Here is a 12204-nt window from a genome sequence, read left to right as displayed (position 1 = left end):
TCAGAATTTTCCACAGTTTATTGTGATCCACACAGGCAAAGGCTTTGGCATAGTCAATAAAACAGAAATAGATGTTTTTCTGGAACTCTCTTGCTTTTTCCATGATCCAGCAGATGTTGGCAATTTGACCTCTGGTTCCTCTGCCTTTTCTAAAACCAGCTTGAACATCAGGAAGTTCACGGTTCACGTATTGCTGAAGCCTTGCTTGAAGAATTTTGAGCATTACTTTACTAGCGTGTGAGATGAGTGCAGTTGTGGAGTAGTTTGAGCATGAAAGTGAAAGAGGAGAGTGAAAAAGTTGGCTTAAAGCTCAACATTCAGAAAACTAAGATCATGGCATCTGGTCCCATCACTTCATGGCAAATAGATGGGCAAACAGTGGAAACAGTGGCTGAGTTTATTTTTCTGAGCTCTAAAATCACTCCAGATGGTGATTGCAGCCATGAAATTAAAAGACACTTGCTCCTTGGAAGAAAAGTTATGACCAACCTAGACAGTATATTAAAAAGCAGTCATTACTTTGTCAACAAAGGTCTGTCTAGTCAAGGCTATGGTTTTTCCAGTGGTCATGTATGGATGTGAGAGTTAGAATATAAGGAAAGCTGAGTGCTGAAGAATTGATGCTTTTGAACTGTGGTGTTGGAGAAGACTCTTGAGAGTCCCTTGGACTGCAAGGAGATCCAACCAGTCCATCCTAAAGGAGATCAGTCCTGGGTGTTCAGCGAAAGGACTGATGTTGAAGCTGAAACTCCAATACTATGGCCACCTGATGAGAAGAGCTGAGTCATTTGAAAAGACCCTGATGCTGGGAAAGATTGAGGGCAGGAGGAAAAGGGGACGACAGAGGATGAGATGGTTGGATGGCATCACCGACTCAATGGACATGGGTTTGGGTGGACTCCGGGAGTTGGTGATGGACAGGGAGGCCTGGCGTGCTGCTGTTCATGGGGTCGCAAAGAGTTGGACACGACTGAGTCACTGAACTGAATGAATAATCCAACACATAAATGCTATCAGGGGAACGTCCTGCATACTGTAGGCTCTTAGTAAAACTAACACATTGCTGAAATTGCTGTATTTCATCTTTTATGTGTTTCTCTGTTACATTTCTGGTGTCTGGAATGCTTTCAAGCACACAAGAGATTGGTAAACATCTTTTGGAATAAATTAATGAACTGCCATTGTCATCAGTTTAGGTTTTTAAGTTGTAGGTAACAGAAACTGATTCTGGCCTGCTTATTTGTTATTAAAATAATGATACCTTTAGAAGTGACAGGATACCTAGAACGTCAGGGTCAAACAGGGACAGGTATCCTCATTATTGCTATAAGCATTAAGACCAGAGCTATTTTCATGCTGTTCTTGCGCAACTCTGTTCAACAGTTAAAGCCCCATGAGATGGAGTCTGATCATCAACATGTTACTGAATCATCTGTCTCCCTCTGGATATGACAGGGCACCTTGTTTTACAGTCCCACTAAAATGGCATTTAACTGGAGAGAAGCAAAGGGTCAGGATGAAATCAATGTGAAGGATGAAATCAGCAGAAAGAAACTGGGTGGAAAGCGCAAAATTATCTATCACATAGTCTCATTCCTTTTAGTTTGTGTTGCTTCCACAATGTTATGGTTGTGATATAAGAGTGTACCCTGGGAGGAAAAAAAAAATCTAGCAATTTGTTCTCTGTTAATGCATCGGTATCTTCATTTTTATTTTTTTTCCATTTAAAAGCAAACTATCACCTTGTAAAACGAATTGCTGGAACCGTAAACATATGAGACCAACACAAAGAGATTTGCTGTTGTTTTTTTCAGGGTAAGATGACAGAATATGATAGTAAGGTTGTAGGGTTGATAGTGGAGAAGAGTAAAGAGATACTGAAAAAAGATTAGGCACTAATGACAAATACAGGTTCCATGCCTTTAGGTAATAACGTCTATGTACTTAAGCCTTCCATTGATTTAATTGCATAAATATCTAAGTGATTGTTTCTAAATATGTTAGTTTCGATAATGATTAGAGTGCCAGTCCGGTGGGTCACTGAGCGATTGATTACTGTCTCTGATAAAAAGTTAAAGCCAGATGGTTTTTCATTTTGTTTGCTTTTATAGATGTTGCAGTGAATGCAGGGCCATGACAACCTAGGGGTTTATTTTTAAGCATGATTCATAGTAGTTCTATCTACTATCATTATGGAAGTCTGTCAGACATTTGAAATTGCTTTAGTTTGGTAAATTTTATTGGGAGCTTTACACGTGGTAAAATTAAATTTTTCTTTTACTGCTAGGAAAACATTCAGTTTATGCACCTCCCATACTGATATGCATAATTGTAAATATATATGCTGGGGGCTTCTTCAGTGGCTCAGTGGTAAAGAATCTGCTTGTTGGGCAGGAGATGCAGGTTCTGTCCCTGAGTTGGGACGATCCCCTGGAAGAGGAAATGACAACCCACCCTGGTACTCTTGCCAGGAAAATCCCATGGACAGAGGAGCCTGGCAGGGTACAGTCTATGGGGCCACAAAGGATCAGACATAGCAGAGTGACTGAACACACACACACACACACACACACACACACACACACACGCACAAGCACAGACATCTGTGCTACCACTGATGACCATTCCAAACCATTGTTAGAAATTTGACAGACCAGCAGATTGTTTGTTTAGGTAACTTAGATCTTACTTAGCTTCTTTTAAAAATTTTGTTTTATGGGACTTTCCTGTTGGTCCAGTGGCTAAAATGCTGTGTTCCCAATGCAGGGGGCCTGCATTCGGGGGCCTGGGTTTGATTCCTGGTTGGGGAAGTAAGATCCCACGTGCTGCAACTAAAACAAAGAAAAAAAAGATCCTGCATGCTGCAACTACAACCCGATGCAGCCAGATAAATAAATAAAGTATTTTTAAAAATTGTTTTAAACATAACATTCATTTAGATATTTAAAAATCTGATAAGTTCAGAGTGGTAAAAGTGGCACCTTTCTTTGCTCTTGGAATATGGAGTTTATAAAGCTGAACAACATAAAAAAACTACTTGTATGAAACTAGACCTTATAAAATTTTCTTCACACTTTGTATTTTTAATCATATTTCTTCTATGATTTGGCATTAGAAAATGTATATAAAATGCCATTAAAGAGTGAGCAATGAAATATTATCATGCAAAATAGAATAACTTTGAAATATATTATTTAGGAATTAAAAATCTTTAGCATTCTAAGACTTGTCAGTTTTTTTCTTCATTTAATAATGCTAATCTTTCAATCTTTATGTTTTTCTTTCTACAGTGATTTAATATCTTATTGAAACTACAAACTCATACCCACAGTGGTCTCATGTTGACAGATTGCATAGTTTGAAAGCATGACATATTTTATAATGAAACATGCCATGTGGAAACTTTGAAGCCTAAATTCTGCCAAAATCTGAATAAAGAATTCCTCACCTGGTATGTAAGAGATCTCCTGACCACCACCATGACAAACCAGGAAAAGTGGGCCCACCTCAGCCCTTCAGAATTTTCCCAGCTTCAGAAATATGCTGAGTGTAAGTATTCATATTGATATGATTTTACTTGGTATTTATTTTAAGTGACATATTATATACCTACAAAAACAGATTATGGGTCCTGTTCAGCATCAGGATAAAGGTCTTTTGTGTTTGCAAGTAAGCGGACTTGAAACTACTTGTTTGGCATGAGGAAAAGGAAAATCACTAAATCTAGAAGAAAAAGAACTGGATGTTAGATGCAGAACTGAACTGGGAAACCCTCCAGCTGTAATAGGTGTGATGCAAAGGATAAAGCAGTTTGGGAGAATAGAGATTGGTGAGTCTGTAACCAAGAAGAAGGATTAGCAGAAGGAAGAGCAAAAGTGTATTATTTTTTTTTTACCTTGTTTGTTAGCATAACATTTCTATAAGACTGGGAATAAGGAGTCTTAGGTACATTGTGGCCAATCCCACATGTATAATAAGAGGTTGTAAAATAAAAATAAAGAATAAAATAAGAGATTGTAAAAGAAAGAGAAGGTATTTGGGTGTGTGTATTAATACAAAGATAAGCCATGGTGATTTGCTTTATAGTGTGCACTTTTAAAATATGGTTATCTTTACACATGAACAGCAGGATCGTATTTATGTTTCTACCATGGATTTTCGAAAATATATATATTTCACAAATTGAGTTTCACCTGTAAATATGGGGGGCAGCTGTGTCAACGTATTAGAGAAAATGAAGCAACTAAGAAATAGAAAGCAGCAAAAGGTTGCTGGGAGCATGATGAGTAGAGAAAAAATAAGCAGAGAATGCCATAAGAATGTGATTATGAGTGACGAAAATGCAAGAAATGGACAGTGAGAAAGAACCAATAGCACACAGTAGTGAAGGAAGCAGAAGGTGGAGCAGCTGGCTGGAGATGCTTATGCCAAGAGTTGGGGTGTGTAGGAGAGAAGTGACAAGAATGGATTGAATGATGTTTTGAAGGAGAGGTGGAAAAAATGATTAAACTCAAATGAGGGATCTTGAATAATAATAAGTAGACAGGTGAGTGATAATAAGACTCACATTTATGGGGTACATATTATAAGACAGGAACTGTCTTAGAATGTCTGTTTATATGAAAAGGCCAATAAATAGGTATTCCAGTCTTTCTAACTGGAGGGCTGAAGTGTTCTGGGTAAGGTTTTGAGAGTGCCGGTGGGTATTTGCAAGGAAGATGCAAATTCCTATAAGAACCTATGAGTTTTCTCCATCAATAATGATTAAAAATAAACAAAACCAAACCAACAGCAACTACCAAATCGGGGGGAGGAGGGCAAATAATTGATATCAAAATGTGGTCCCAGCTTCAAAAACTGTTTGGAGCCCCTGAAAGCATGGTTCATCTACTTATCTCATGAGGACAGTTTAGTCCAGAACGGCTGAATTCTTGTCAGCGTGTTTATACTCAGTAGTTCTGAAGTTGACTGGATGGCATCACTGACTTGATGGACATGAGTCTGAGTGAACTCCGGGAGCTGGTGATGGACAGGGAGGCCTGGTGTGCTGCAATTCATGGGGTCGCAAAGAGTCGGACACGACTGAGTGACTGAACTGAAACTGAAAAATTGGTTTACCTATGTTTTCTAATTTTTATATGCTCTTTGCTGTAAATATTTCTGAACATCTTTATGGAGAGTATTCTGCTTGGCATGGTGGGAAATGCAGATGTGCATTTTTGGAATTTACAGTTTAATGAAGGCTAGGAACTGATGGATAAATGACTCTAGATGTAGATAAAATATAATCTAAGGGCTACAAGCAAAGTTTAAGTATCTGTAGGGTTACAGTGTGCCACTTGAGATAGGGAGAAAGTGAAATCTTCATGAAAGAGGAATTTGAAATGAATTAAAAAAAAGACAAGGTACATGCAGAAAAATGATATATTTTAAAAGAAAAATTTAGCATATATTTGAGAAAGTGAGATGAGCCACATTTAGCTACACCACAAATTAAAGAAGTGAGTGAATTAAGGCTGTAAAACTGAGATGGAATTAAAATACACAATACCCAACTTGAGTTAGACAGTGAAAAGTATTTGTAGGATGCTAAGGGTTGGTTGTTATGAACAGCACTATAGCCCAAGAATCTGAATTTGCAAATATGAGAATAGTATTTGAAACAGACTGAAATGATGGCAGTGAGCTACTGCAATAAACTAAAAATTTGAATGGAGAAAGATGATAATAAAAACATAGATTTAGTATTATATCATTAAAACTAATGGAAGAGAATTTAGGCAATAATAAAATATGAGAATTGAGAGAGAGAGAAGCAGATTTCAGCTCTAAAAATTTGATTGGAAAGACAGGGGAGTTTGGTGACATAATTCCCCAAGTAAAATAAACATAATGGTTTTGTTTAGGTTATATTGAACTTACCTGGACTTTTAAAATATATTTTCCAGTGCTCAGGTACCTATAGGAAACATACCTATGGAGGCACTAATATAAAATAGATAAATTATTGCCACAGCAGCTAAATTATTATTTAGATTAACATTTGCTCAAATATTAAAATTGCATTTGAACAGATAAATAGAATTTAATGCTAAAGTATTAAATATATTATTGACTACTACTTTTATTTTATTGGCTAAGGAATATGGGAGTACACTTAATTACATCATTAAAATACTTCATTTTGTAATAAATTTACAGAAATACCTATGATAGGTATAATAAAAATTGTCAAATATAAAAGTTGTAACCTATTGAGACAAAGACTAATGGGCATTCAATAAAATAGTGAGCAATGACACAGTGAGTATAAGAACATTATTAAAACAGATTTTTTAAGAAGACAAGTTAACTGTAAAGGAAATAAATAGTGCTGATTCCATGATCATTAAACTTCTCTTTTTTAAATAACCTCGACAGCAATAAAAAGTGCTAGATTTAATCCTTGAAGTTTCCTGTATAATTAAAATGCAAAGACCATTACAATTAGGATGTATCTTTGTGTAATAAATTGCCATTGTCAAAACATAACTGGAAACAAACTTATTAGCCTGAAGATTATAAAAGGGATATATTTTCCATGCTATTCAGTACATGTCATCAGTTTATTTGCAGCCTTTAAGGATCAGATTTTTCATGTTGCAATGCAATGTTGCCAAGGTGACATTCTTCCATAGTCTATTAGAAAAATGCTATATTAGATTTGAATTACTTTCTTGATTGTAATTGTTTTGTGACTTTCAATAAGAAATTGTTTGTATATACTTAATGACTCAATTTTTAAAAGTTATTAACTTAAGTCTATATTTGTAGCATGCCAAGGTCATCACTTCATGGGAAATAGATGGGGAAACAGTGGAAACAGTGTCAGACTTTATTTTTTTTGGGCTCCAAAATCACTGCAGATGGTGACTGCAGCCATGAAATTGAAAGACACTTACTCCTTGGAAGGAAAGTTATGACCAACCTAGACAGCATATTGAAAAGCAAAGACATTACTTTGCCAACAAAGGTCCATCTAGTCGGGGTATTGGTTTTTCCAGTGGTCATGTATGGATGTGAGAGTTGGACTGTGAAGAAAGCTGAGCACGGAAGAATTGATGCTTTTGAACTGTGGTGTTGGCAAAGACTCTTGAGAGTCCCTTGGACTGCAAGGAGATCCAACCAGTCCATTCTAAGGGAAATCAGTCCTGGGTGTTCATTGGAAGGACTGATGCTGAAGCTGAAATTCCAATACTTTGGCCACCTCATGTGAAGAGTTGACTCATTGGAAAAGACCCTGATGCTGGGAGGGATTGGGGGCAGGAGGAGAAGGGGACGACAGAGGATGAGATGGCTGGATGGCATCACTGACTCGATGGACATGAGTCTGAGTGAACTTCAGGAGTTGGTGATGGACATGGAAGCCTGGTGAGCTGCGATTCATGGAGTCACAAAGAGTTGGACACGACTGAGCGACTGAACTGATCTGAACTGAAGGTTATATGTGATATATTTCAAATAAGTGTTTTATATGCTTTTGGGGAATGAAGGTGTGGTTGTCAGTTTCTTGGTTGAGATGAATTGAATTCATGGAACTCTTACCCCCACAAAACTAACTCACTGTTAGTCCTATAATACCATATAGATCTTTTCCTCAAGTTATCTGATCTTGAGTTCTCTCCACAATTGCCATAATATATCGTGTCTTACTTTGTTTAGTCTGTTAAAATGAAATACAACAGACTGGGTAACTTATAAAGAGTAGAGAGTTATTTCTCATTGTTCTGGAGGTTGGAATTCTGAGATCAGGGTGCCTGCATGGATTCTGATAAAGGTCTTCTTTTGAGCTGCAAACTGTCAGCTTCTTGTATTCTCACATGGTTGAAAGAGCAAGAGGGGCAGAAAGTTCTCCTGGGATTCTTATAAAGGCTCTAATCAGAGTTCTAGCTTCAGGACCTCAGGAGAAATTGTCATTTCCTCCTCCAGGGGAACTTCCTGACTAAGGGATTGTACCGGGGTTTCCTTCGTCTCTGGCAGAGCAGGCAGATTCTTTATGGCTGAGCCATTAGGGAAGCCCATTTACCTCCTAATCACCCCCACCCCCCAACTCATATTGCAAAATAGGATTCCAACATATGTTATGCATTTGGGGAGACACAAATTTTAGTCCGTTATACCCTGCAACTATACATGTTTCAACTTCTAGGCTTTCCTCATAATTAATTGGGGAAAAATTAAATGATATTGGCATAGCATTCCTGGTTAGGCAGCTAGCACATCAAACAGTTTGTGTTCAAGTCCTGGTCCCATCATAGTATAGCAAAGTACATAGTACTTTGTCTGACTTTCAAAAGTTATATAACATCTCTGTGTCCCAATTTTCATACTTCTAAAATGGGAAAAATAATAAATATGTCAAATGTTGTGAGTATTCAATTGAATGAGTTAATATATGTCAAGGAATGAGAACAGTGCCTTGTGAGTTGCAAGTAATGTAACTGTTTACAATCATTATTTTATTAGAGAAGGAGGGAGTGTTTTGTTGGCTGTTTGAACATATTGTTGATGATCGAGTTAAAAAGTGCCACATTTTGGAGCATGAAGAACCAATGTCTTTTTTCTGCTACAGGACCAAATTTTTCTCACAAGGTATAAGCTTCTGGTGCTGTTGGCAGCCTCAGATGTGTGTTGTCCCCACAAATGCTCAAGGCAGCTAATGCGAAGCCCGCTGTGGCCGCCTACAGCATGCTGAGCGCATGCTCCTGTTTAGGTTTTCAGACTGAGTCACTCCATGGGAAGCATTTCCATTGATAAGTGGGAGAGGAGTATAATTTTCTTCCCCACTCTTTTATAAAAAGTCATCCAAACTGTTGTTGTAAGATGAAGAGCTCTCACTCCTGCCGTGTAGAGAATTGAGCTTATCAGATTATTAGTTTGTCAGTGCTTCCTGCTGTGGTTTCAAGACACAGCAAAGGGTTAAGAAATTCCAAATCTTTTCATGGACGAAAATATTTTCTATGCAAAATCTACACAGTATTTCCAAGTGATTCATTATCTGCCCACATATTGTCACTTAGGATTAGCTTTTTATTTGCTATTTATAAAGAGTGTTATAGAGCATGTAAATTATTTTTGAGAAATACTGTGTTATTACAGTGGGAACACTTCCGAACTTTCATAAATTTCATATTGTTTATAGCAGCTGGCATTGTAGAGAGTTGCAAAATTATATGATAAACTTGTTCTTTTCAATAAGGACCAGTGTGCCTAATATTTGGACCTAGTGTACAATTTCTTCCATTGGAGAGAGGCGTGCAGTATGACTTTGTGGAAAGAACACAGGCTTTGCAGGCAAACTAATATTTGACAGCGTTGAACCCCTGCTCTATCTTCAACTTATTAGTCCTAGGGCCTTAGGGAGGTTATATATACTATCTGGGGCTCAGCTTACTCACCTGGAAAAGTGGAATTCCACCTCACAGTGTTGTAGGTTTTCATGAAACAGTAGCCATCATCATCAATAATAGGTTTTTAGTACCCTGTTCTAAATACAAGTATTGATTCATTTAATACAGTAAGCCTTAAAGAAGGCAGATGATCTCTTAGGAAGATTACTTGGCCCATTGCTGTGGCACAATAAGTGATGGCAAAGATCAAAACAGTAATAATTCATTTAATATTTCTTACAAATATCACTGTGTTATTAAAAAGGCTGTTAATCATGTTTCACAAATAGGAGAAGCTGGAATCCAGGATTCATCAGGTCCTCTTATCTCCAACAGCCACAACCATCTCTCAAAGGGCTTTTGTATACAGGACAGAGCTTCTAACTGTGCCTGTGGCTTTTGCCCCCAAATGTGCCTTTCTGCTCTCTTATTCTGCTTCATTGCACTGGATCCTGTGTGGACTTCCATGATGCCCTGTCTTAAGTGGAGTCATTTTTCTTCATCCCGCCCACACATCTTTCTCCTATTTCTGGAACCTCCCTTACTCTTCCTTATGAAAAACATGGGAGGGAAAAGAGAGGAGAATAAAATCAGCACACAATTGTAATAATAATAAAACAATTGTCAGAGTCCTTTTCTGTCTTAAGTAGCTTTCCTCTCCCAAGAAACCCCACCCTCCAGCATGATGATCTGTATCTTTGAGATATCTTTTGGGCTTGATCCCTACCTGAAGGTTTAAGGAGGTGGAGGGAGAGACTAGATCTCCCCTGTGCATATTCAGCTTATTGGTAAACAAATTTAGATCACATATTAGCCCTCTAATTCATCTCAGTGGGATTAGCTCTCTTACAGTTTGTCCTAGACTCTTTGTTACATTGGCTCTATTTTGGGAGGCCAAGCCACTTAATGTTAATTACTCTCTTTTCCCAGATAGAAGAACAAATGGCTCAGAGTCAATTAGCATAGTGGCTGAAAGCATATAACTCCTTGTTAGGTTAAACAGGGTTTGAGTTCAAGTGCTGTGATGCACACCTTGTTTTCCTTACCATGCCCTAGGATTGCAATAAGGATTCAGTGTGAAGAGGGCTGTGACGTGCTCAGTACTCAATAAATTACTCTTTTGTTGAGAATCCTAATGGTGGTGATGGAGGTGATTTCCTATGAAAATCACTTCTAGTACTCACGCAGACTGTCTTGACTTTGCCCTGACACTTGTCTGAAGTTGGAATCTGTGACTCTATTTTAGATAATCCATGTCTTTCATTTCTGACCCTGTTTCTTCTTATTCACATTGATTAACTCAGCAGTTCCTGGCTCTGACCCAGATTTTATTTCTGGAATGTATGTTGGCTGCATAATCTCTTTTGCCTCATCTCTGGGTTTGGTTCCTATTTGTTGTACTGCTTCAGGCCGAATTTCCTGTTGGTGGCTTCTCTGGGTCCATGTAGCTTAAGTTTTTCAATACCTGAATCTTGTAGTAGTAAAAGAAAGTAATAACTATGAATGTCTGAGTTTCCATTATTTCAGTATCCTGAAAAAACATCGTTTTCAATGACTTTTAACATCTATTTTTTTCAACTTTTCAAAATTGCCCCAAAGCCGTAAATTAAGATTTATGGTCAAACAAACTTTAATATTGAAGTTAGTATTTCTGAGAAGTATTTTGATCAGAGTGGACCGAATTGGGCTATGACTGGAAAAATTAACAAAATCTCAGTGGCTTAACAAAACAGAAGCTTATTTCTTGCTCCTATTTACATTTCCAAATCTGAATCAGCAAATGGTTTAATTTCACATTGTCCTTAATCAAGTCCCAGTCAGATGGAGTAGTCCTCAGCTTTAAAACTTGGCACATGCTGTGACAGAGAGAATTAGACTTTGTACATTGGGGGCTGACTCTTAAGACTTCATCCTGATAACGTCATTGCTTACGTTTCTTTGGCCCAAGCAATCCACATGATCACATCTAACTTGAAGGGAGTACAGAAGTGCACTCCTTCTGTCTGTATAGCATCGGGAAAGATAGAAATATTTGGTGAAAACTACAAATGTGAACAGTAACTCACAAGTATTTCCTATGGAACATTAAGAAAGTCATTGCAATCTCTTTAATGTTCTGTTTCTTCACCTTATAAAATGAGGCTAGTACTCCCCACTTATAAATAATTAGTCTTGTTGTTTTTACCAATATTAGTATGATGAATTGTAACAAGCGTTATCACAAAAATTCATGCAGGTTAAATAATGCACTTCATCCTTAACTGAGTTGTAAATTAAAGGTTGTTATTTTCTAGAAATTTCCATAGATGCTGCCATCTACATTTTAGCAGGAAGTGCCCCCCACACACATATGCACGCACGCACACACAAACACACACACACTAATATGAGTATATATAATTCAGTTCAGTCACTCAGTCTTGTCCAACTCTTAGCGACCCCGGGAACCGCAGCATGCCAGGCCTCCCTGTCTATCACCAACTCCCGGAGTCCACCCAAACTCATGTCCGTTGAGTCGTTGATACCATCCAGCCATCTCATCCTGTTGTCCCTTTCTCCTGCCCCCAGTCTTTCCCAGCATCAGGGTCATTTCCAATGAGTCAACTCTTCGCATGAGGTGGCCAAAGTACTGGAGTTTCAGCTTCAACATCAGTCCTTCCAATGAACACCCAGGACTGATCTCCTTTAGTATGGACTGGGTGGATCTCCTTGCAGTCCAAGGGACTCTCAAGAGTCTTCTCCAACACCACAGTTCAAAAACATCAATTCTTCGGCG

The 12204-nt window shown here is 38.0% G+C and overlaps 1 protein-coding gene across 1 annotated transcript in view; it reads left to right on the top strand.

Moving 5' to 3' along the window:
- DGKB (diacylglycerol kinase, beta 90kDa) overlaps positions 1-12204 on the top strand; it is an 873198-nt gene that overhangs the window by 73348 nt on the left and 787646 nt on the right. The window contains exon 2 of the mRNA XM_010862153.1: positions 3291-3549. Coding sequence (XP_010860455.1) covers positions 3480-3549 — 70 coding nt within the window. The 5' untranslated portion in view covers positions 3291-3479. The remainder of the gene's footprint in view (positions 1-3290; positions 3550-12204) is intronic.

This window comes from Bison bison, unplaced genomic scaffold (assembly GCF_000754665.1).
Source record: "Bison bison bison isolate TAMUID 2011002044 unplaced genomic scaffold, Bison_UMD1.0 scf7180017864479, whole genome shotgun sequence".
Taxonomy (NCBI): domain Eukaryota; kingdom Metazoa; phylum Chordata; class Mammalia; order Artiodactyla; family Bovidae; genus Bison; species Bison bison.
Note: the sequence above shows the minus strand (reverse complement) of the source record. Positions and strands in the feature narration are given on the sequence as shown.